Source organism: Oreochromis niloticus, linkage group LG23 (genome assembly GCF_001858045.2).
Source record: "Oreochromis niloticus isolate F11D_XX linkage group LG23, O_niloticus_UMD_NMBU, whole genome shotgun sequence".
NCBI lineage: Eukaryota > Metazoa > Chordata > Actinopteri > Cichliformes > Cichlidae > Oreochromis > Oreochromis niloticus.
Genome location: NC_031986.2, coordinates 10,020,131 through 10,047,142, shown reverse-complemented (window position 1 = coordinate 10,047,142; position 27,012 = coordinate 10,020,131). Strand labels below are relative to the sequence as shown.

The 27,012-nt window shown below is 39.7% G+C and overlaps 1 protein-coding gene across 4 annotated transcripts in view; it reads left to right on the top strand.

Annotated features, from left to right (window-relative positions):
* Nucleotides 1-27,012, top strand: part of LOC100692684 (rho GTPase-activating protein 6) — a 102,035-nt gene that overhangs the window by 49,464 nt on the left and 25,559 nt on the right. The window contains exon 1 of one of the 4 annotated variants that reach the window (XM_013268947.3): nucleotides 1,189-1,623. The exons of 2 other annotated variants lie outside the window; for them this stretch is intronic. In XM_013268947.3, coding sequence (XP_013124401.2) covers nucleotides 1,582-1,623 — 42 coding nt within the window. In that variant the 5' untranslated portion in view covers nucleotides 1,189-1,581. Of the gene's footprint in view, nucleotides 1-1,188; nucleotides 1,624-23,555; nucleotides 23,643-27,012 lie in introns of those variants that run through there. One more of the 4 variants, XM_005450012.4, reaches the window with a different exon arrangement.

The following is a 27,012-nucleotide window of genomic DNA, read 5'->3' as shown; positions in this document are numbered from 1 at the left end:
AATAACAGCAGATACTACAGGATGCAAGTGGAGTGGTTTTGACACAGATTGCTCAACGCTGGTTCCACATTAAGTATTTCACAAACTTATTTGAAATCCACCAGTGGGGGGTGGAGAGGGGGTTTGGTGGCAGGGCAGGGGGGCACTTGCCTTTCATGGTCTCTCTTGAAAGCATATTTGCAAAGGGGAAAGCTCATAAACAAAAATTACTACCAAGTGTTACAATGGAAGCACTCGATCACAGTTTCGGTTCTGTGGTCCATCTGTTACACTCTCGCCTCTGTGATTTATTTCTTTTAGTAATTAGGCTTGGAGTGAGCTATTTGTCAACGCTGGAAGAAATTTTGCATCTTTGACATGCCAACTTTCCCAAAAGGAGTTTGTTTTTAGCTTGGCCAACAAGTTGTTTTGTTTTGTTAGTTTTAATTTTCCAGTGAGGATGGCAGAAATGACTCTGCTGTCAGGAGATTTAAAAAAAAAAATATTGTTATTATTATCAAAAAACAGTGAAGTTTTGCTGGGGAGAATTCTGCCAGCCTGATTGCAACAGCACGTATAACTCCATATTATGAGCTATCCACAAAGAAAACCCTCCCTGTATGGGGTTTCTTCAGTCAAATCTTATAAACTGTGGAGCTCCATTTGTGGGTCACTGACATGAAAACATTTGTTCTACCCTGCTGTTGATAATCAAAAGCTTTTGCACTGCTGGTCCTCCTTCTTCAGAGTCCCGCCCATCCTTCTCTTTTCTCTCCGGCTTTAAGCATCGAGTACCCAGAAAAACGCTGAATAGACCGGAAAGAGGCGACTTTGTGATCAAAATAAAAGCACATATATGGTTCTCATGAGTTGAAAGTCAATGTACTGGTATAGTATAAGCTTGCCTGTGTAGTTATAGTGTTTTTTTCCCCTTTGATTTGGAGTTATGATTTATTTATATAGCACATAACATTATGGGCAAACTCAATGTGCTTAACACAAAAGATAAAAACATAAAAAAGCTGTGTAGGTTTACTTTACTTTAAGACAGGGATTAACATATAAACACGTTTCTCCAGTCAACAAATAAACTGCAGTTTGTTTAGTTTGTTTCTGGTAACACAGTGTACGTCTTCTATTTGTGCCGCAAGGCCAGGGTTAAGTCTTAGTTTGAAAACCTACGCCGGAAGTATCAGTCAGTAGCGTTACCAGCTTGACGTGGGTCTCTGCTCGCCGTCTCGCTTCTCTTCGCTCTGGTTCAGCATCTGTCTTCACAACAGTTCGCGGGGCGCGCAGTATGGATCCGTTACGCGTTACGCGCTATGGTGTCCCTTCTGGTACAGAGCGTTTCCTGACACGCGCTTTTCACTGCTGTGGAAACTCTTAAAAGGGCTTCTGTTGTGACTTGCCGTCTCCAAACTTCCAACATCTCTCGCTGTCTTTTAATGTGAGAAGAAGCAGAGCGCACAAGTGACCTGCGGACACATTTCCTGCGCTCCGTCCTGACGCGCACAGACACTTTTCTTTTTTTGGAGGGGGAGACTTGGGATATCATTTACTGCAGCTGCATTATTTACTATATGTGGATAATTATTCGGGACGATGGGAGACTCCGTGTTCTTCGACAGACAGAATTCCTATCTTGTAAGTACCCCCCCTCAGGTTTATTAGCCGTGGATTAATGACAGCGACTGGAGCGTGCACTGATGAGACTCGAGGGCTTACATCTTGTAGTTTCTGCGCGCATGTCTGAGAAAGATGTTCATTTCCTGCACGATGCAGTTGTGTATCGATATGAAGCCTCTCTCTCTTTCCTCTTATCTGAGATCATGCATTAAAAAAAAAAGAGTGCCACGGAGAATTACCGTTATTTTCTGTATCAGCAGCCACTCACAGCCAAGTTAAAGCCCAATTCTGCACCAGCTTTTAGAGCTTTCACCTCATAAACGTCACTCAGTCGGTGTGAATCAGAAATCTGAACCTAAGCAGAGCAAAGGGGCCTCAACATGCCAACGAAAAAAAAGAAAGAGAAAAAACTTCCTGTGATGGAACTTTTTAAGAGGCATGTGGTGCGCAGAGCGCGTACATATGCACACACGCACACAAGACCACACATGCTTCCTGGTTTTTGAAGAGCGAGTCAGAAAGACAGAAACCTGTTGCCAGCTTGCTGTGGAGAGCCACAGGTGTTGTGTTTGACATTCTACACCTCGAAGCGCCGTGGCCCAAATGAAGGCAAAACACACAGATATGGGTCAAGGCCGTGTGGAGCGGTGTGGGTTGCTGTGAGAACTGCACCTTCAAAAATGTTTCCCTCTGTGGGTTTTTTTTTTTGTTCCAATTTGTGTTTGACGTGTGTTTGACAGATTTCTGAAGATCGCCAGAAGGTCTGGTGAAGCAGCCTCTTGGGTTGCTTTGCAGAACAGGTTCATTTCAACTGGATCGGTTTTTGCTGTAGACACAGATTCCTCCATCTGCTGCCCTGTCTCATTTCAAGTGGTGAGGAATCCTCAGCTGACTGCTCCAGCGGTCCGCCTGCTCGTTTATGAGCAGTGTTTCTGTGGCTAGAAGGCCTCATAAAGCTCAGAGCGCTGATTGGAAAACAATACAATTTTCTTTGGCTCGGCTGGCATCGCGCTGTGGTCTGGATCGGTGCTTTGTAACAGGCTCGTGTGGTGTGAAAGCCATCACCACATGGCCCACAGTTACGTGTCTAAAATTCATCCAGCAGAGGCCAATGAGGCTTTGGTGCAGTGACCAGATAGTTACAGTGTCTGCCGTCTGTCTAGAGAAATGAAATCTGATGTAACTGGATTTGTATTTGTTTATTGAAATTGTGGCCTGCATCTGTGAGCCCAATAATAAATGGCTGAAAATCATACCGAAAGCCCTCAGAATGACTGCTCCGATTGGAGCAACACAAACAGCTTTTAATAATTGTAAAGCCACAATAAGGGAACAGCATCTTTAAAGTCATATTGATGGCTTAAGTTCTTGTTTGGATAAAAAAAAAACAAAAGTAGTGCCCAAAAGAATGTGATCCACAGTACAAGCATCTAACATGAGTTTCCTACCACCCTTAGGGTCAGGGCGAAGAGCTCAGTAAGTGGCATTCCTATTGAAGTTGCATTCCGACTGAATGCCACCCTGTGGATGTTTTCCGGTTGAGTACAACTGGGAGGAGATCAAAGGCAGAGCAAGAGGAAGTGAAGAAATGTTTATCCTATAGATTTGATGTCTTTTTGATTTTTGCACAGCTCTTGAATTAAGAGTAGGAGGAAGTAGCTAGGTGAATATGGACCTGGGACACTCGGCCTGAACCAATAGAAAAAAAGAGTGCAGTTGTGTCACATATGAAGAAAGAAAAAACAGTCTTTAGTTTCTTTTTCGTAAAAATCACTAATCATTCTGTTAGGTGCATGCTTGATTATGCGGTCAAACATGTGGCTCACGTTAAAAAGTAGGACATATATATATACATTTATCGACAAATGTCAATATTAGCAGGTGCTGTTGATTTGCCCTCATTTAATAGTGCAGAGGTGCATGTGTGGAACTTCCACTGTATATGCAGATAGGCTACTGCTGGTGGGCATGAAGTCAAAATAACTGGTCTATACAACACTGAATTATGTCTAATATTTGTCTCACCCTACTAGAGACGACAGATTTTTAAGCTTGATATCAATGCCGATATTTGGTGATTTAAAAATCATATATTTATCACTCTTTTCTTCTCTTTCAGACACTCAAAACATATTCAGATTTCTTAAACACTTATCATGTGTCGTTATTTAGCTACTGCTCGGGTCAGTGAATAAATACAGTGGATTTTCAAACATATGTTGAGCACAGGGAAGCTGGTCACAACATAACACTCCTAATATAGTAGAGTGTTTCCTGCGTCTTCTTTACTTAGACTCGACAGTAAACTTAAGACATGTGTCACACTAAGCTAAAGTGGTATCAAGTAAGAAAAGTTAATAATGCTAGCTAGTAAGCTTATTAAATCCATAAGGTAACTTAAAGATTGTAGCTTATGTTTAGAAATACAAATTTCTTCAGTATTTAGACTCAGTATGGTAACCTTGCACATTACCATTTTCCAAAGGCAGTTACATTCCCGTTGGTTGTCCCAAACCCAAAGATAATTCTTAAGCAGTTAAATTTCTAGTCATTTTTTAAAATAAATGTCGCTTAATCGTGTAAATCCTACATATTAACCTATGTTTTCTTCTCGGTTTTGACCGTTAGGGGCAATATGTAATCAGTAAGCCTCGACTCAGAAGAGTAGATGATAGTTTCTCATTAATTAAAAGCCATCACTGAAGGAAATGTTTGCCTGGTAAAGACTACAAATGCTAAGTGGCACTGGAATGTCAGACTTTCTTGTAAACATAGCTTCGTCTTTTGCCTCAACATTGTTGCAGTTCTTTTATTTTTATTTTTCTTGTTTCCTCACTTCAGCTTGTGCGTGAGTATGTGGGTTCACTGAGGCTGCATGGACACATCTGGCATAGTTTCTCTAGATGCTCTACACTTAATAAAAGCAAAAATAAGCAAGTTTTGGAGTTGGGCACAAGAAGTTTACCTAGCTGTTGAAGTGAAATTCATTCAGACAGGATCTCTTGATTGTAAACATATTAAGTCTTTCATTCGGAAACTTGGACATCGCTGTATTACAAAAAGCAGCCAGTAAAGGCATAAGAATTACATCCTGACAGTGCATCACAACCAAATACAAGTGAGTGTTCAGCCAGGATGTGCACTGTCGGCTCATAAATCATAAACACTTGGTGTGAGAAAGCCTTGAAAATATGACAAAGAAGTAATTCCAGATGAAATGGGACTTGTATTAATGGGGGGATTATGTCTCTTCAAGCTGCTTCTTACATGCTGCTGATAAACAAATCTGTTGTTTTTTTTGTTCATGCCAGAATAGATAAATATTTCAGATTATACCTTACCGAACTCGATAAGCACGGGAATGGAAAAGACCAAAACAAATACAGAAAGCGAGTGAGAAAGATGTGCACCAGCACCTTGCGGTTGCCAGTGCGTAAAGGTTTAATATCCCCTCAAGGCGGCCAAGCATATTTTTTTTTGTGATATCCAATGTACTCTACTCATAGAGTCCATTTTCCAATTGGAATACCACTGGGGAGAACATGTAACCGTTCTGGACTGATCACTCAGCTTTTGTCTTGGGAGGAAATTGTTTTGTAGATGTAGATTACAGGTTTTACGTGGTATTATGAGGATTATAAGAATGATACACAGGCAACCCTTTTAGTCAACATAGGCAAGATTCATCACCCGCAAAGACTCTAAAAATGTTAAGAGGAACAAATCACTCTTGATGTAATGGTTTATCAGCACTGAAAAAGGAAAAATACACAGCTGAGCTGCTTAAATACACAGTTGAGCTGCGTAAAAGCTCTCTATCTTTAAGACAGCACTGCATCTAACTTTCCCTCCGGCCCTGCTAGTTGTCTTTTAGGTGTTACTACTAAACTGCTAGATCCCATCTTATCGCTTAACATTTGTTAGTCTGGATAACAGGATAAACATGAATGTATATTAAATATTGATGTTGTAATTGTTAAAAAAATAACTAGGCTTTCTTAAGTTCTCAGTGAGTGCTTGCTAAGCTATTTGTATTGTGTTACAATTACTTGACTATTTGTTTGTGAGGTTTTATACTTCACACCTGCAGAGGTCGCCAGTTTTGCTATGCTGTGGAAAGGAAGGGACTTCCAACCAATTTTCAGCCAGTAGGAAGAGAAACATAAACCCCACATGACGCTGCTGATGCTAGCTAATGAGCTAACAGCACCATTTTTTTGGGTCATGCATTTTAAATTGTCGTCTTAACTGTTGAAGACTGATGTTTGGTCAACAAGTTATAAATGGTAGCACAATGCGGCAGCTAGCATAACATTTCAGGTTTAAAATGCATCTTTATTTCTAACAAGTGTGAAGTGTAGGAATTCACATATTACACTAATAGGCACATTACGATATCAGAAAGTTAGAAGTTATAGCATTAGTTATTTTACGCTAGTTTAAGCATGCATGTAATGTTGCAAATATTTTAACCTACAAAAACAATATCAGCTCTCACTTTTGCCATCTCCCCCATGTCGTTTTTCCGGTGTCCTTCTCCTTCAGCATGAATAATCACCTAGAACAGTTGTAGGGATGTGCTACCCATGTGAGTTCAAGTAGAACTGAAGAACTCCCGCCTAGTGTAAATACGGTACTAAAAAAAATAAAGAATAAACAAGTATGCTCATATTTTCAGCATTTAAAAGTATTGTTGATATTAGTTCAAGTGGCATCCCTACTAGGAGGTATAAATTTTAGATTTACATTACATTTTGCATAGTGTACTATTTGGAATTATATCTATATGTAGAAGCAGGAACATTAAGATACACGTCAACAATGCTAACAGCCTATGATTATGCTATTTTTTCCGTTAAGTGAGTTAGACTAGTCATTATATAACACTAAAATTATGTAAAACTGAAATTGGTAGAGGTTGTTGATATTTTTTAACCTAGTTCATTAAAAGAAACACTGGACAAATTACCATCTTGACCTTAAACTCAACAGCCGTATTATGGTGGTCCCCTAACTCGAGGACGTTTCAGTTGATTAAAGTAATTGAGATCTAACAGTCTAATGCTATTCTATCCAACAGTTAATATAATTAATTGGTTATTTCTTGTCTCACACTCTTACATGTCGTTGAACAAGTTGAATAAAAGAATCAGTGGTCACTGAATCAGCTTTTGGAGCCAAAGTGTTTGTTCAGTCCACTAGACTTCTGTCATTTATTTAGCAACCACAGTGATTTATCACATAAGCTCAAACAGGACAATCAAGTGTGTGCCACATCAGAAGGGTAGTGTCTGTTTTGGTTTATTTAACGTACTTCTATTGGGTTTGGCCCGACCAGTTCAATATTCCATGACAAGCTAAAGGACTGGTGGGTTTAACTCTGATTAAACTTTGTTAATGACTTGTGGGTTTAGCTGTGGGTCATGTGCACCATGAAGCACTACGTTGTCTGGATGTCACATCATGGCAACAGAGAAGTGAAGGAACAAGGAAGTGTCAGAACACGAGTTCGAGTGAGCTAATCTTGGACAACAGCCAGTTGTAGCGCCAATAGTTTGCCAGTAGTCCAATAATGATTGTCTTTGTCTTAAATCTTTTTTTGTATTTGGAAGTGTTAGCAAGCGATTACAAGTTTTCCTCTTTAAGGAAGCCTACAATTCAGACGAGGGGGTATTTTTAGAGTCAGAAATCTTGATATAGTGAAGAAAGATCCAGGAGGTCTTGTTTTATTTTAAGTAACTATACTGTAAGGTAGCAGCTCTTGAGTTACAAGGGCAGACAGAGCACAACACAAAGGAAGCATTGATTAAATGATTGATGAGACTCCTGCATTAGCTTTTTAATCTTAAATTCTTTGTGCAAATAAAAAAACACTCCATCTTCCTCAAACCACCCAGAAACACTTGTCAGCCTCTGAGCGGCTAACTGCTTAGACATCCTCGTTCTTCTTTTGTGTCCAGCTCCTCTCCTCATTTTCCTGTGTGCCATTGTTTTCAGAAACTTGAAATTCTTCTTTCACCTCCTCCCTCCACCTCTCCTCCTCTAATTTAGAAATGCTGGGAGCAAACATTTTTATAGCACTCTTCTTACCTGCTGATGTGTGACCTTGTTCTATCTTGGGAAGTTTGTTTGCTTTAGTCCGCTGCCACTGCCACTCCCAGTAGAAATAGCTTTGGGAGGCACAAGCCTTTAACTCTTGTGGTCAATTGCAAAATAAAGAGGCTTTTTTGCAGATTGAATGAATCTTTACATGTTATCCAAGAGCAAACAAATGGCCATCCCAGGCTCTTTAGTGACTGTTGTGAACAGCTGGGCTGGTGCATGTCTGTGGGTGTTTGGACGAATGGCATCAACTATCCATGCAGCTCCTTACTCAGCAGCAGAGTGTGTCTATTTACTTTGATCACAAGTTTTCCAAAGCACACCCGGATCCAGACAGAAAACTTAGCGGGAGTGGAGGTTTTGTTCACGGGAGTGCACTTGGTAAGAATGCACTGAGTCGTCGGCTAAATTTGCACTTTTGATTCAATAGTTTGCCAATCAAAGCTATGTGAAGGTTTGTTGACCTCTTGTAAAGTAAGTCATGCGTTGACACTGGACATGCTCATTAGCGTGGCACCTTTTGGGACTTTTGCTCGGATATGGCAAGTGTAGAACGGTTGCAGCGTGGCAGGAAAAAGAAAACCCACAAAGGCAAAAAAACAAAAAAACCCGGCTCTGTGCGTTCCATTGCTGTCACTTTTGGCTCGTCATGACAACACTGTCAGTCCCTCGTTTTTCTTCCTAGACCCATCAGGGAAAGGCACTTGTTTTATTATCAACAGTTAAAGAGAAGTCCGCCCTCCACTAAAAGTCTTGTCTTTTTATGGAGACGTCGAAGGCTGAGCGGGGGAAAGCAGAGTGGAGGAAACGCAGAGGAGAAAGTTCTGGCGAGATCTGACCCACTGTTTGGAGGCAGATGTGCTCGGAGAGGCAGGAGTCTGTCTCTGAAGCTGGATAAAATATGTGCTTTAGATGTTTTAAGGAGTTTGATTTACCACTCCTGCTTGCCTTTTTCATTAGCTGATCCAGAGGTGTGTCTTTGTTCAGCCCGACCTAAGGGACTTGGTCAGTAGGCTCCAGTAAAGGTTAGGCACGTTTCCTGGTTGTTTGCGCACAAATCCGCCAGTGTATGTTGTCCGTCATTGTGTTGCTGTGTGAAAGTGAAGAAGCATTACATCATAGTTTGGGAATTTTAAAGAATCCCAGCAGCATGTTGCTACGAGATGGCGTAATGAGCTGGAATCAAGGGAGAACTTATCCTGGGTTTCAAGTTTTGAGATGTTTTTATACACACAAAGCAGAGCTGGATTCTAAATATTAACAGATTGTGCTGCCCCACTGAGAAATCCCTACTTATGTTTTCAACACCTCAGACAGCTGTTGCTCTTCGGATAACCTAAAGGAGTCAGCTCTGCCAAAAAGCTGTTAAATCTTGCTTTGCACTTTCTAGCATAGTGAATTTGTGTCGCATAGCCATCTGATGAGAAAAGTAAATGCTTGCAGACTTGAGGTTACATGGAAAAAAGTGACCCTTGCTGCTTACATGGGGTTAAAAATACAATTTAAAGTCAATAAGTAATAAAGGTAAAACTGAGGCCACTGTTGAGTCATTCTGTCGAGCATGAAATCTTGTTTTGCTGCTTCAGTGTGTTGCTGAAGATTAAAGGGCATGGGGGGAAAGTGTGTCTGTGGGTGTTTTTACTTTAACAAGGTACATCTGCTTTTTTCTGACAAAAATGTTCACGTACTAATCGGTTCCATGCTGTATACAACATGTCCTCACAGGGGAAGTCTTAGATTAGATAAAAGAAAATTCCATGGGACAGTCATATAGTTCATTAATTAAAAAGATCAAATTATCATTCACATGATGGGCATCCGACTCAGCATCACATTTACTGATGAGAGCCAAAGTCCTGATGTCACATTTAGTCTAGCTGAGTCTTCACTACCTCAGTACAGTTGTTCACTGAGGTTTTTGTGCTACATGTTCTCTTTCAGGACACAAATAAGTCCCTACAACAGCAACTATTTCTTTTCTTTACATTTTTCCAGCATTACTAAGTGCACCTTGTTGTTTGTGGCACTGTAAAAAAATTTTTCCAAGTGGTCCAGCAACCAAAGATTGCTGATATATTTGCAGATGTATGTGAAGCTTAGGCCCCAATCACTGAAATCTAAAGATCAATTGGCGACCCCTTGGCAACCACAGGTCACTAGGATTTGCAAGTGGTTTCTGGTATTTTCAAAGATTTCAGTCTTTGAGACCTGTAAACCAGTCAGTGGCTACAGAAAAATATATTTTCCCTATTTTATGCACGGTGCTATAATTTATATTGAAGATAACAACTTGTCTGCAAACAGTTGCCAACTATTTGCAGAGCACTTTTTAACAGTTTTATGTTTTGTGCCACAGTTTTTCCAAGTTCCACCACCACTCGACCGATAATTTGCCATTACTTGCACGAGTTGGAATCTTCCATGCAAATTACCAGCAACTGCAGCAATGTGCTGAAGGCCAAAGCAACTGCTGGGAGGTGTTTAGTGCAGCATCCTCTCAGTGACCTATTTCATCAAGCAACAGCCATCATCCTTCAGCAACCATTCATCAACCAGTTGGGGAATACACATTTTTCCCTAGTGACTGGAGGTGGCCAAGGGTGTCACCACCCAATCTGACTGAACCTTGCCTAGCATGGGCTCCAGGATAGATAGTTGGCTCACAAATTTTGTAGGAACCGAAGGTGATGGCTTCCAGATGATGCTTAACATCGACCATACAGTGCCAGGTCCTCCACGGCTATGAACTCTGCAGCCAGCAATATTCACAGTCAGCCACAGTTCAGATAAAAACAGCTGAAGTACATTGACCAACTCTATTAGAGGCATTAAGAGCCTATAAAATGTAACCAGCAACAATCTTGGACATTTTGGAAATTGTGTTAATTTACCAAGTACAAGGTAGTAAAAACAGAGTGTTGAATATATGTGTATAAAAAAAGCGGCAGGTGCTGACATTGCTAGCAGTGCAAAGAAAAAGGTTTGCTTAAGTGTTTGAGACTAAGAATAGAATATGCCTTTATTGTCATTGTACATGAACACGAAATTGTGGGTGCTCCACAGCCCAAAGGTAGGTCTGATTTAGCACTGTGGTACCCAAAATGCCACGTTCTGGCTGATGTAAAAAGGTAAAACTGAGTCCTGTAACCAGGTGGTGATTCTTTTGCTTTTCTGTTCAATGCAAGTTTGGAAAAATTCTGTGTACTTGTGATAATGATGGCAATCTAGATGAGAGGGAACTAGTCAGTCATTCACCTTCCATCGGAATGAAAGAACTCAATAGTATGTGGTAATGCTAAAGCGTCAAAGCAAGATAGGATAAACAAGATAATGTATTGCTATAACACAGCACAGAATACGCAGCAGCTGCAAAGGGCTGTTTTAAAGACAGCTCATCAAGATCTTACTATAAACGAGTGTGAACAAGTAACTTCAAGGTGAAAAGCAGCCTAGCTTTACGTACAGTAAGCTGCCTCATTCTCAGTCTGTCGTGTGGTGAAAGCTGCCTGTCATATTACCGGTGTGTGAGTCTACGTGACCTGCCACCATGTGCTCATTCAATTGATCATCACCAGCTTTGTCATCAGTCAGATGCGGAGTCAGATGGACTGATAGCATCAAATCGAGAGGTGGAAATCTGGTGACATCTCAGAGATTCTCCCTAAAGGAAATCATCTTCATCTGCCAAGATGATGCCAAGAATAACACACAGATTTTTGTGACATTAATAACGCACATTTGGCGCACTGCAACTGCATGCTTGCGTGGGGTGTGGGCATCCATATGTCGCTCGGTATGCATGCGCAGGACGAACCCTTGCGATGTGCGTGTCCATGCTTTCAGCTTGTGTGCAGACTGGTTAGAAGTGCGACCCAGGAGCTCAAGGGGCTTTTTTAGTGAGTCAGGATTAGCTGCTCTCAAGGCTGCCACTGGAATGCGAGGATCAACAAGTCTGTTGTGGCAGTGCGCAGTGGAACACACGCACACGTCCATTCCGTCGTGGCACATTCACTATTTATCTTTCAGCCCATTACTCTCTATTAATATGCCTGCTTTGCTTTCCTTCCTCTTGCTTTTCACACTGGGAACATAATTGAAATTTGATTTCAGCAAACAAGCACTGGTGACATGAGCAAATGCACGGCTGTTTTTTATCTCATTTATCAATGTGTGGATATAAATGAGGATTAATGGACATTTTGCTTCCCCATCCTGGAAGTTGTAGAACATTTCATCTGTACAGCGTAAATATACATTAAGGATTCTTTAGTTTCATTCAAAAGCTTCTTTCACCACAAAAATGAAATGAAGCCATCTAAGCACGTGAGCGGAGACTTACACGCGCTGATTGATGGATTAGCGCAGAAGTAGCTCTTTTGGACTGTTTACACGGCGACTTACGCATGACTGCATCTTCAATCATTCACTCAGCGTGGCATCACTTGTTGGATCCGCAAATCCTTGTGCAAATAATTCATTTCCACACATTTCGAAACCGTCTGAAAGCTGGAGCGAACTTCTCTTCAAGACGGTTTTATTGAAAGCACAGCCTTTGTTTGTTTACCCCGTGTTGTCCCTGAAGGCGATGCAGCGGCGCTTTAGACAAATAAAATTGCCATTTTGCGGTCGGGAAAAGAAAAGAAACACTCCGCTGACAGAGAGTTGGCTGTTGCATGTGGCATTCTACAAACTAACTTCAAACTGTCTGTTTCTTGCCAGTTATATTTATTTTTCTTTTAAATTGCAGCTTTTATGAAAACAGTGGGAGGAAAAAAAAAAGGTGTTGCCACACCTGGGTCCACATTGAATAATGACTAGATCCTTGCACCAGGCCTAACCGTGAAATGTTCCATGGGGGTAAATTCAGGAGTGATGGTTTTACCAACAAAACATCCATCAGTCCATCCACCCAAATTAGTTAGTTTACGAAAAGTTAAACACATATGCCTTAAAGACAGTTTTTTCCAGTAGTCCAAGAAGACCACATTACTCAGTTACAGTAACGGTAACAGCTCTGGTCTGAGAGATTGCTGCTCTCTCTTGCAATCCTGTTTTGACTAATGTGGCCCAGACAGAATTCCCATCAATCCATCCATCCATCCAAGTCTGTAACACAGGGGCAGCAGTCTAAGCAGAGATACCCAGACCTCCTTTTCCCCAGCCACCCTGTTTAGCTGCGCAACCTTGGTTCAAATATAGAAAACGGCTGAACTGCCCGGTAAACATAAAGTACCACTGCTTATCTTGTTGATTCTGGTAATCACACCTTCTGGGCCACGTAACTTTAAAATGTGAGAGAACTGAACTATATAAAAGCACTTTTTTCTTTGTTCTCATGCTGCAACGTTGAAACCTATAATTTAGGTAAGGTGCAAGTCAAAAAGCAGCTCTAAATTTCCTAAAAATAATTTTCACACAGCCCCTTATCTGTTGCACACGTCAAAGTGTTCGCAAAGCACTGCGTGCTGTCCAGGCGGGAAGGCGATAAGTAGTTTAGCGTGTTCGTTAAACACCCCATTACCACTTATCAGTCTCTGTTTAAATTGTTCAGCACCTCGTCATTATTAACACTTCATAGCGTTGTTCACTGGCATATGCTTGTACACACTTTATAGAGAGCTGAAGGTCGGCTGCTTTGGAGAGCAGGACAGCAGCGCCGAAACACCGCTGTTCATTCTCTTTCCGCTGGGAAATCAATAATAGACCAGCTGACCCAGAGATGACCCGTGTTACACGTGCACACGTAAACACATGCACTGTCACATCCACTGTGCCGAGAGAACAAAGCATCGCCGGGCATTGACGGGAGTGGCGCTGGGTCTCCAGGAAGTTACACTTGGTTAAAACTTCCTGGAGTGAAACAAGGCTGATGGGCTTTAAGTGTTGATTTTGTTAGTTTTAAAGAGTTCTGTCCTCTTTGGCTTACTTGTCGATCAAAATGAGATCAGATATTAGTAAGTCATGGCTAATAAATACTCAAGTAGACTTGGAGGTATCTTTCAGGTCTTTTGCACTAAGTGGAAGTGGAAGTTTTTTTCTTTCCAGCCATCTGTTTTCACATTGAATTTAGCTAACTGGTGCTGGTACCATACCATGCCATACCACTTTATTTAGAAAGCACTTTTAAAAACAACACGGCTGACCAAAGTGCTGTACAGTAACACCAAATATAAAAGACAAATGCAGGCCAGAAGGTAAAAGATATAAAAGTGCAAAGAAGTTAAACAATAAACGAGTACATAAAGGGAACATAAGATCGCAGACATCTCATGCTGATTTCACAATGTAATCTTGTAAGAGGGATAGATGATGGCTATTGAAGACTTTAAAGAAAGTAAGTGAGGATATCCAATGTCAGTTAGTACTCGTTTTACCAGAGGCATGATAATGATTTAGTCCACGGCTTGATGAACTGAAAATAAACTCCATTACTCTGATGTATTTCTGAAGTCACTCTGTAGGTGAACCATCATTAAACATCACTGTTTTCACCAGGCATTAACAGCTCCATCTGGATAGCATATCATTACATAATGTATCTGACTGAAGCTTTTTCTCAGCCCCTATTATTCATCCCATAAATACACACATCCCCTGGGAGCTGAGGGTATAACAAAAGAGGAAGTAATAACACGAGGCAACACATGCGTCAATCAAGACTTTAGTGTCATTTCAGGTAACTTATATGCAATCTAAAATGTTAAACTTTTGTATTACTGATTGTTAGATTAGTTCCCCTGATTCTTCCTTGCATATGAAAAAAACTGTGTCCCAATTTTATTTAGGATGAAATGACAGCATTTAGAAAGCATCATCATATCATATTATATAACAAGGCCCCTAGTGGGATAGATGTACTGAATGACTGGTTTCTGGATAACTGATTATGTGCAGGGCTGTTCTAATAATTGGATTGGAAATAGATCCAGTGCTGCCTCAAACAGTTGTATTTGTTATGCTGCTCATCAGCAACAGTGCTGGTTACTAGAAGGAGGGCTGACATAGCATGAAGGAGGCAAACAGCAAAGATGAGCAGAATTTTGGATGTATTTTACATTTAAGGTCAATAAATTTACTGTTTGCAGTTTTGAATTACCTGCAAACGGCAGTCAAACAAGACCTTGGTCACATAGGCCTAGAGGCAGCCCCCAGGAAACCTCCAGATGCTGTAGATAAAGTGTATTTCCTTAATGATTGGCAGAAAAATGTTTTTTTAATATACAAATTGTAGGTGACCATGGTAATCCAAAGCAACAGCAAAGACGTTTTCAGAGTAGCACTCTCTTCTTCTTTGCAACCAGTTACACCTTGGAACTATAAGTAACCTCCAGTAACCACTTGTCAACAGGTTGGGGAACACATTTTTCCCTAGCATGTGATTGTATGATATGCTATCACAGACTTTCTTAAATGCTTTAGCAATTAATTTCACAGTGACTGCCGGTATTCTCTAGGAAACATTTGCAGCCGGTTGGGGAATATTCATTTTTTGCCCATGATCAGTAGTTGTCAGCAGTCTCAGCAGGGGCTTAGATTGAAAATAAGTAAAAAGATCCATCAATCATGCTTTCCTTGTCTCTTGGTAACTTGATTAAAGTGATTCCACTGCGCCTTGTCTGCCTCTCCATATATGTGTTGAGGTGCACGCACACTTGAGGCTGAAAGCAAAGAAAATACATGAAAGCAAAATGCAATATATACATATATCTTGGCTGTATTTAAAGCCATGGTATGCAGTTACAAGAATGAAAACGCTCACTAGCAGTTGAGCCATTAGTAGCCTTCGGGGCTAAAATCTGCTTTGTCTCAGCCTGGTTGTACATTTCAGTCCAGCTGTTGAATGCTTTCAATCTCCATCGGTGAGACTGCAAAGGCAGTCCAGACTGAACCGACTCTTTCTTGGAAAGAGCCCTAAAGCGTTTAAAAAAAGAGGCACTTAAGACGTTTAAATCAAAGATAAAGATAAACAATTTGTTCACACTGTCACACGTGGTAAAAATAGAAAGGAAACAAACTGAAAAAAAAAGCAGTTTTGGTCAGGCGTAATGAATGACTCACAGGAAATCGCAAGACTATTTTTACCGTTGCATGTTTCACTGCAGTTGTTACGTGTCAAGTACGTGTTGTTTAAACTAACCCCAAGCAGAACACACTTTTTTAGGGTCTTTTTCCTCCTCGTAGTGGCTGCGCGCACAATTACACTGTGTCTAAATGCTCGCATGTGTCTCATAAAGCGACCGCAGGTCTGTTTTAAGTCTGTCATCTTCATCGCCAGCATCATCCGGATTCTGAGGAGCCGAGCAGCGTGTATAATCCCTGCTCTTTAACTACCTCGCGGGATTAACGTGGCACCCACGTGGAAAATAAAGAGCCTTAGTGGAGACTTTATTCTGATCCCACTGTGTTAAATGGTTACGGTGGAAGAAACACCAAGAGGGAAAACCCAAGAGAATGTTCTGTACTTTCTTTTTTGTGTGTGTGGTTGGGTCGCGTTCTCGCCACTGGTGTATAAAATAAACAAGCCGTTTTTGTAATAGGATCAACATATAATAATATTGCTTACATGCACGGAAAAACGCTGAATTAGGAGAGCAAAGGGCATTCAGATGGAAACTGAACACTGTGCTTTTGAAATGGTTCCGGGAGAAGACAGAGTCATCTTAAATGGCAGCCGTAACCCCAGCTTCCTTAAAAAAACCCCAAAAGACCAACGGATCCAATGTGCAAATGTTTATTTGCCTGGAAGAATTCAATTAGGAAATCTTCTTGGGCAAGGAGGGGGTGAGGGCCATGGTTGCAAAACCACTCTTCAAACGAAAACTTCTAGAAGCGCGGTTGGTGAAATCAAGCTTGTTGTGAAATTAGACGAGCGGAGAAAAAAATGGCGGGCTCTTGGGAAAAAAAATTTAGAAATGGTCCTAAAGACAACATCTGTTCCAGAAATGACAGATTAATGACAAAAGCAGCTTGGAATTAGAAATTAATTGCCAGAAATTCTTTGTACAATTTCTTCTGTGCTTTGGCACATGCCTTAAAGCCTCTGGGAAACTCATAAGGCTTTCTGCATGAAGGAGAAGCTTCTCGTTTTTTGAGCGCAGTCGTCGTCACGTGCCGTCAGCACAGCAGGAAGAAAGGGGACATCGTTGTCTGGGTGTGAGTGCTGCACATTCATTTTTGCTTGTTCCTGAAATATTTTATTGAAGCCTTGGCAGCCTAGAAGGTGAGGATGAAACCTGAGTAACCATTAGTGCAAGTAGCAAAAAAATTATAATGGGAAAACAAGAGTCCTACTTCACATCTGAGGCCCCGGCACATTATGTCGTTTTGGCACAGATGCCAGTTCTAATCTCAGATTTTTTTTATAGTACATTCCAGGATTGATGGAGTGACACAGTGTTTCTCTGGGAGTGGTTTGTGTGTGTGTGTTTGGGAGCCAATTCTCACGGTGCTGGCATCGTAGAACGCTTAGATTGCAGAGTTCGATGGGAACCTAATGCCCATGGGGCCACTTACGCAACTGCTTTGATTGACAGATAAATGGCACAAACTCACATTCAGAAACACCGCGCACTTTGTATGTATCAGCTGTCACATAATGTAACAATACTCTTTAATAACTTAATGTGTTTATATCTTAACTGCATATTTGTTGAGTCACGAGAACGAGTCGAATTCTCCGCAGTTAGCTCACATAAATAGAAATAAGATATGCAAAGGGGGTATGACTTTTGGACAACCGAACACGGTTTCAGAAATATCAGCTCAGTCTCATGAAAGCTCTTTTAACTGGTGTTCCTGGGCAAGAATCCATCGTACCATCCATGGACACATTGTAAAGGTATTTATTAAAATTTTAAGGATGATGACATGTAATTGTCATGAAAACAGAGGACAATTTGTGACTGTGTGATTAGACATTTTCCTGTGAGACCAGGCTTATAATAATGTGGGTAACCACAAAACTGAGATGTAAACCTAATAGCAAAATATTAAAAAAACATAGTGGGACCAGTATTCTTTGATTTGTGAGGAGACAGGATCCAAACACTGGACAGGGTTAAAGTTCAAAACATAAAACTTAATGTCCTTACACAGGAGGAAAGAGGTCATGAGGTCATTACCCATATTGTATGTGCATGTGTTTCCTATTAGCTGTTTACCGTTAGCTTGTCACTTTCGCAGCTGTTCTATCCCCCATTAATTAGTTTGTGATATACATATTTATGAGCTTTTGCAGTATTTTTCTCTTTGCTGATTATTTTCATAAGTTGCAGTGTGTTTGACCTCTCAGGGCCACCGTGCAGTCCACACCGCTAAAATTCATGATTTTTTGATAACCTTGAAGAAGAAAGTTCAAAAACAAGATACTGAGAAACACATGAAACTATAACAAGAAAACACTAATGGGATTCTATTTAGTTGGTGATTTCATTTAATTATAATTAAAAAAATATTATGAAAATGTATTAACCTTTGTATTAAAGTGTTTCAAAAAGTTTACATCCAGTGTAAATCTCATTTACTTGTGTTTTATGACAGTTTTGTGAATATCTTTGAGATTTTGGAGCTTTGGTCCAATAAAACAAAAAGCTAATTGTGTAGGTCTTCTCTAACTCTCTGGAAACTTTCAGGATTTTAAATGTTTAACAAGTTATCAATCAAGATAAAATTATGCTATTTAGTAGCTGATTATAGAGCCACATATGGGCACAATCTGTAACAATCTGTAACAAGGTGTAAACCCCGTTAAAACAGCAGAACCTGCCTGGGTTGATGGCCCTTTTTTGATCTCCATCGTTTAAGTCTCCATCCTGTGTGTTTGAGTTATTAAAAAAACATTGTGAAAATGCTAGATGCATGAATTCAGTATGCAGCACATGACAAGGTTAAAGGATGACAGATATGAGCAGATCTAGGAAGCCAGTGAGGGATCATGTTCTTGTTACTAGACTTGTGACTGTGTTTGGTGAAGGTGTATTTGTAGAGGATGGTAAAAACTGTAAATCATTAATCTGAATAAACACTGATTGATGGGAAATTTTAATATACCAGTATCATGCAAATGAACATGAAAAGCTTTATCTTTGCAAATTGTCCTACTCCCTAATCTACACTGTAAGTGTCTGTTGACCGCAATCATCATCTTTTCGTCGCTGAAAGCCTGGACTGGTCTGTTTGGCAGTGATGAGGTTACCGCTGAGTTGTGACCTTAATTTGAGTTTCACATCACTCAGTAGAACGCATGAAGTCCTGGAGGAACTCGCAAACGCGCCTGCATGCACGCAAAGGACCGAGTACTGATTGCTCTGACCATCTCTGCTGCCATTAGGCTGTAATCACTTTGTCTCATTTGAAATGCAGCGGGCGATGCATTTTTTCTGCTTATTTGTGCTAAAACACACATGATCCTTACCCCTCAGTGCACACACACACACACACACACACACACACACACACACACACACACACACAGCAATCACTGTAATGCTCAACTCTCCACACTGGATTAGTAATGATTAACCAGCTTTATTAGCTCAGCCGGCTAGATTGGTTAAAGAGAGTGAAGGAGAATTTACCGACTCATATACAGTTGGGATTACACACATTCCTCGGCTAAGGTTCCATTTGCATCTGTGCGTGTGTGTCTGTGTGTGCAGCTAAGAAGACAAAATGCTGACAGTGAAGACAGGGTGACACTGACATAGAAAAGTTACCTGGCAGGCAAACTCCTGGGTAAAAAGAATAAAGAACATTGACTCAAATCTTGCTTAACCTTTATTGCAGACCTACTAAGAGGATTTTTAGATTTTAGTCAGAGCATCACGGTGGAAATGGTACAGCAAAAGAGGGGCAAAAAATGATGTTGAACTCTTGCTTACTCGAATTATGTCCTTGAATATGGAAGAGAAAGTGGAGAAAGGAGATAAAGTAGGATGGAGAAAGGGAAAGAGTCAAATTTTCCATTGTTTATCGTCTGGCTCCTGGACCATCCCAAGCAATTTGAAGATTTCCCAACACACACTGCAAACAAATTAATTGTTTGCAAGGCAAAGCAGAGTTGAAGACCTACTCTTAGCATTTGAGGAACAGCTGCTACCAATCTGCTGTCAAAAATGATCATGGTGTATGCTATGATTTAAGACACTGCATGCAGAACAAAGGCTTAATAAATAAAACATATTAATTACTCTATAAAAACCGCTATTTCACTTTGCACAGGTCTCATCTATAGAGATGGAAAAGGCAACATTACAGCAAAAAAGACCATAATGACAAAATAAGCACAAAGCTTACGTCATCCATCCATCCATCCATTCGCTTCCGCTTATCCTTTTCAGGGTCGCGGGGGGCGCTGGAGCCTATCCCAGCTGTCATAGGGCGAGAGGCGGGGTACACCCTGGACAGGTCGCCAGTCTGTCGCAGGGCTAACACACTTACGTCATATAACTGGGAATTGTAATTTTAACATGAATTCAGGGAAAGGGTGAATTCTCTAAAGTACTTTAATTCCTGCAAGTACAAAAACACAATTTAATACTATGGGAGTATAATATTGCTTATATAATCTAGTCTGCCAGTGATAGCTGTTGTGCACCTGAACACCCAAAACATGGCACTTCATCAAATAATGCAATGTACTGATTTTTGTACAGGGAGATAAAGTTTTGATTCTTTGGGTGTACACAGACGCATACATAGTACATCCTTGCTCTTTTGACCCAGGGTTTTGTCTCAGTGCAATAAATCAACATGAACCATGAATTTGGAATTGCAGAATGCCATTTTTGTGTTGTCAAAAAGTTTAAGCTCCGATTGTTAAAAGACAACTTTAGATGAAAAACAATGAATAGTTTAACACAAGCAATAAAATGAGAGACTATAAAATGAGCCCGATGTGTTTAATTGATTCTTAAAAGCTGTGCTAAAATGCTCACGTTTACAGAAAAGTTTTTTTACTTCTATGGACAGTTTCCCTCTTCATAAAATCTTGATTGAGATTTCAAATAGCTTATCATTTTTAGTGTGGGTTCTGCTAATTATAGTCTCTGAACTGGGCCTGCCCAGTTTTTGAGGCACCGAACAAATATTTCTTGTTGTGCGGTACAGCCCTTCCAAAAGTATGGTTTTACTTTTTTTGACTTGTAATACTTTTTTTGTCGATTGCTTACTATGGATTAACAGTTATAATGAATGTCATTTGCTTACTACCATTAATAATGAATAAAAACTCCACCCTTAGCTAAGGGCCATATAGTTTTTTTCTTTCTACAAAAAAGCAACATGGCGGTGACTCAAATGCTAAGGGTGAGATTTCAAAATGCAGTCTACAAGAAATGGATAATGCCACGAAAGGCTACATGGTGGCTAGCTAGCTAGCAAATCATGATAGAATTAGCATAAGGATGAAGTTAAAAGTCAGGTTGACAAAACAGCATTTCCCTATTTTTGTGGCCTCTTGACCAAAAATGCAGCTTGACAGAAAGCCCTCTATCACTTCATTTTCTTTTTTCTTAAACCACTCATCTACCAGTTTTTCTTCCGTATTTGTCAGAGAAAATCAAAGGTATTGGGAAAAAAAGCAAGGGGCAGGCATAAAAACACTTCCCATTTAAAAACATTAGTTTGAAAGTAGTGCAGGATGTCCATGTGCACAAATTTCATGCCATATTTACCATGAGACCAGGTTGGCCTTCCACAAGCCAATACCGCATAGACACTCATATAAATCCACACATTACCTCAACTTCTCGTTCTACTATCAACTGTGGGGTTGATACAATACCTGATTTCCTTTGCAGCTTATGTAACCATTATGCAAGAACCTAAGTCTTGAAGGTCAGGCCTCATTACTACTGCAGGCCTTTCATATTAATCTGTCTTTAAAATGTTTGAAGTTCATCCGAGGCTTTAGATGTGCTTGCCAGTGATTGGGGGCAATATTTGGAGCATGCACTCCAAGTTGCTCATTCTTGTGGCTGAGCCAGCAAGGCCTCATTAAATGCAAAGGCAGACAAAAAAAAAAAACCCAATATGAAGTGAAAGCTGATACCCATGTAAGTGCTTTTGAACCACTTTCGAAATCCATTATTTCTTTGCTAATGTGTGGTGGCAACTCACAGCTAGAAAAATGTCGATAACCATTAAAACTATAGTTTATGGCTCTTGCTTGTTTTTTGGCAGTGGATGTTATTATATTAAAAACACTGTGATTCCTATATCATATGAAATATAAATGCCAGAATAATTCCTTAAAGTGCATATAAAACTGAAAAAAGGGTTCGTAAACTAACTCAAGCTGTGCGTTTTTGGACTAGAGTGTGTTGTGTAGTTCTTCCATGATACCAAGTGCATTAAACGTTGAAAGTCAACATAAAAATTGTTTTGAAAGGTAAACTCAGCCAAGTTTTCCATTTTGGATCCTTTCAGAAAGAATTCTCTGTGGGGGAAGTGTTGGACAGATTGTCCTATGTCTGCTTTAAAAGAACAAAACTATTGTGTAACTTTGCTATTATGTGTATTTTGTTCTCTTTTGGTTTGATGGACTTGCATTTTACTAGAATCTATTACATGTCTCATTAAGTTCAACTTAATAAGAAACAATACGGTCAAATACCTGCAATGTGGATTTCATATTCGGGAAAGAATGATAAATCTTTCCCTTACATATTGTCTTTATTAGGAACACTTTGCAACTATTGCCAGAACCCAGTAAACCCAATGATGATAAAATCTGAACTTTTCTGCAGCAAATATTAACGATTAGTTTTGAACAATTTATTCTGTTGAACTTTTAATTTTAGATGATGTTTAATCATCAGTCGATGTAATGATGTGGGATTTTTTTTAGATACCAATATCTAGTCATTTAAAAGTAAAAAAATCCAATATGCTGATCTGTTTGCCAATATTTAGTTTTTCTTTCAGACACATAAAATATGGAAGAGATTTCTCTAACATTTGTTGTGTGTACTTATGTACCCATTTACTCCAAAAATGTAAACGTCATTACATGTGTTTGTCACTCATGGCCATTATAAATACCAATACCAACAGATTGCCAGATAACTAATATAAACCTGTCACTTATATAAGTCAGTCTCAATACAGATCACACTGTTAGTCAAATTACTAGTTGTCTCAAGTTTAAAGGTTACTTTTTACCTCCAAGTGAAGCTATGAGGTAAATTTTGATTCAAATTGGGGTTTTTTTTAGTCAGAAGTTCAACGTGATAAATGAATTATACAAACGAATTTTAAATAAATAACATAATAAAAATCTTAATTTTAAGAAGTCAAAAGCTTCAAGTTTTACAGAAGAACCCAAACAGAATGGAAAACTTCAGTCTGGTTAATGCCAAACAAATAAGATAAATAAATTTAAACTGATTAAAAGAAATATACAAAAAAATCAGGCAAACTTATTTCATAATACTTATGAAATGAAAAAAACAACAACTTTTTATTGTTTTAACGACCAGCCCCGAATTTCATTGACATGTTTATAAACCTGTTTTTCAAACCTTCTTTCTTTTCCAACTACATATAGACAGTTATGTCCTAAACGCAGCAGCTGACCCTGTCGTTGGACTAGACTACATGGTATGAAAATTCCATTTACTGCCATAACTTGCTGTTTTTATCACTTTAATACTCCATCGGCATGAGCCCCCATACTGGAGGCTTATATTCTACACTATGTAAACTGTGTAGTGATAATAATTCAGTAGGTATTTTCCCTCAGGCGAAATCACAAGCAACCCAAAACAGGTGGAAAAGCCCCTTAATTATGACACACAGATAATTAAGGGGCTTTTCCACCTGTTTTGGGTTGCTTGTGATTAAGTTCACATGCAAAAATGTCCGCAAACACAGTAATGGCATCGACAAGCTGGGCTGTTCGGTAATTGTGTGCAGATGTGAACTTTGGGATTCAGGTCAGCAAAAGTAATGTATTACAATGCTTGAAGTCAATCTGTAGGCTTATAAACCATCAGACTGTTGAAAAATACTCGTGCATTCCTCTAGTTCGGTGTTGTGGCACAGAAACTCTGCTCAAGGGTCATTTAAAGCCAGCCTCTAACACCGAGGCAAAAGAAAACAAACTGAAGTAGCCCACGATGTGAACATTTGTGGAATTTTCCTTTATTGTGTTTGTATTCGCTCTAAGTGATCTTACAGGCCTTTGGTGCCTTCAAGGAATATTACTGCACTTATTCCACGATAGCAGTTTATACAAACCTGCACAAATGTCCAGGATAGTTAGTACATTGGAGATGTGTGCGTGGGTGTTGTGTATTAGAGAGAGTGATTGTTAAACAGTCGGTCCACAGACGTCCACAAAGACCTTCGCACTCAAATGGACATGGCTACCCTGACGTCAATAACTGGTTTCTGAAGTGCTGTTTTGAAGCCTTAAGATGAGCGTTTTCGGCCTTGCCAACCTAATGATGTTTTGAAAGTAGATGCGACATCTGCAGACTCATTTGCAGTTAGCATACCCCAGATAACCCTCCTTTCTGACACATAGCACGACCAAGATTTAGAAAGCTGACTAATCTTTGTTCAGTATAACCGAAAATAAGTGACTAACACCATAAACTCTGCAGTGTTTCTAGAGGTCAAATCAGAAATACTATCTATAGATTTCTATTGGTATTTTGCAACCAGTGGAGCTACGTCCACCTTATATATTCTACACTACTGTGTTATTATTAGTATTATGTTTAAATGAGCAAAGGTGGGAATCACCAGGCACCCCTCAATGTAATATTATTATATAGCATATACTGCAAATCATCACCTTTTTTTAGCTGCAAATTATGTCTTCAAAGTGTATTGGTATATGTTTTGTCCAATAATATACAGTTATCTCACTTTAGTTATTTTTGTTAATTTATTTTGCCATAAATGTTGCAATAAGTCAGTCTGATATCAGTCTGTGATTGAATGGGATCAAGATAGTAACTACATACAATATGCTTTTGATAGTACAGCAATGAAATGGAACACATTTTCAAAAATCACGTGTCCGTTGCTGTTTACATTGACAAAAAATCACATTTAACAGAAATTCAAATTTAACTATTACATTTGCACTCAGCAACCTTCCTGTTCTACAGGAATATTACCGGAATACAATCAGCTGGCAACCAGCCGAGTTGAGTCACTTCAGTTGTGCTAGTTGACAAGGACTCATTCAGACTGATGGCAACATATTGGCAATCTGTTGGCAATTAGGCAGCAATTATCTACAAGCCTTTGACATTTTTGATAGTGATACAGTCAGTCCAAGTCAGACTCCAACTGTTTGCAGAAAGGTTGGCTTCTTTCAGGCGACCTGTGAAATCACCTTCGGATCAAAAGTGGTTGTGAGTGAGCAACATCCTTAAGCTCTGGGCAACCATTCAGTCACCACAAGCTGTAGTCGGTCACAGAATGTGGAAAAAAAATACAATCACCAGGCAACCATCGATTTTTATTTATTTATTTTGACTCAAGGAAGTTACTGTCCTATTTTTACTTGAGTGACTGAGATGTTAGCCAAAGTTACTTCCTAATTCAGAGCAACCTAGTGTGTCCAGTGCTGGATGGATTTTCAGTTGAACCAATTTAACCTCCTAAGAACCGAACTCTTTCATGGGATGCATTTTTTATATCTGTTTGCTATTTGGGCTGATTGGGACCTGATGAATGTAAAAACAAAGAATTACGTGATTTTTTGTTTCTGAGAAAAATGAGATCCACATATGAGGACATTCGCTTTAAATTTCGATAGGACAGTGGCAGTATAATGTCCTTGTAAATGGATATCAGGCCCTTGTAGAGCAAAATTTTGTATTTTGGTCTAGACAACCCAAAATGTGATGTCCACATATGTGGACGCCAGGTCCTTGGAGGTTAATGTAAGTTTGCTTGCGTTTTGCTCTCATTCCCAGAGTATTTTAATTTATTAAAATATTTATATTGGGTGCCCCCCCAATCCTTAGAAATGAGTGAGTTTTTAAATATAGTGGTTTATTTGTCTGTCAGTTGTGTGTTGAATCCAAAAAGACTTAACATGATAAAATAAATAAAACCACACAACTGAAATATGAACAAGGGTATGTAGAGAAACTGTCAGTCCTTAACATTCAGCCTCTTAGACTAAGGACACTGTCAGTAGCACTTGTGGACATGTGTATGCATACATTTCACTGATGACACACGGTCACAAGTCAATGGGAAGCCAATGAAAAAACAAAACAAAGCTACAGCAGTTTTTGTAATGCCACTTCCTTGAGGCCAAGAATGGTCACACTGATGCCTCTGTGGTGTTGTAGGTGGAGTTGCAGTGTTCAGATTCTGCGTGCACTCATGCATGTATCCAGGGACACACACAATTCTTATGAATGACATAATTTAAAAATTTGTTTCTCCACTGAGTCTCTGAACTCTAGTGTTGGAGCTGATGATAGCAGCCCTGGTTCTGCTTACAGTGGCCATTTAATGGAAGGGGAGTCCGTCCAATGGCGGGATAAGATCCTGTCTGGGGAAGCAACTGAATCCAGTTGAAATCTGCCATAACAACAACAACCTGGCACGTGACTACGCCCTGATTTTGCAAAGTGGTTGTTATCGTGAGACCAACAAGTGGGAGGTAGGGGATTCTCCTGTAGTAAATCGATCACAGATGACAGAATTCTCTGAGACATATTTTCTTTAAAAAAAAACAAACAAAAAAACTAAAATGAGTCACCAAAAGTACCTGTGGTCTGATCCAAGTGATGTTTGGTTGTGTTAAATACTACACTGAGCAAAGAGCAAGTCATGTTGTGTATTATTTAGTAAATTATAGGAATGTATAATGACCAAAATGATCCAGTAATGCAAAAACAATCCAGTAGAGCATCAATTATTATAACCCCAGTCTTTATGTTATGTGCCATTAAACATACCTTTACACATTCTGTATAACTTTCATGATGTATGTAATTAAAATCACATTGTGAATGCACATTTGCAGGGTTATCATAACTGTTTCACCATGGTCATGGCATCTGATCATTTACGCAGTGCATCATAGCAACAAGTGTTCCAGTGCCTGAGTGCGGGCATGCGTGTGTGTATCTTCCAGGTGCGTTACCATAGTAATATTTCTCTCACTTCCTGGCTCTTTTGAGTTCTGTATGTATGTGTTGCCAAGGAAACTGACATAGTCTATTGCCTGAGGCTTTTGCGCCATTTGTCCCATTGTCTAAAATAGAACAGAAACCACATGCTGCAGTTCAGTGTATGTCCAAATGGTATTAGTCATCTAACTGCATA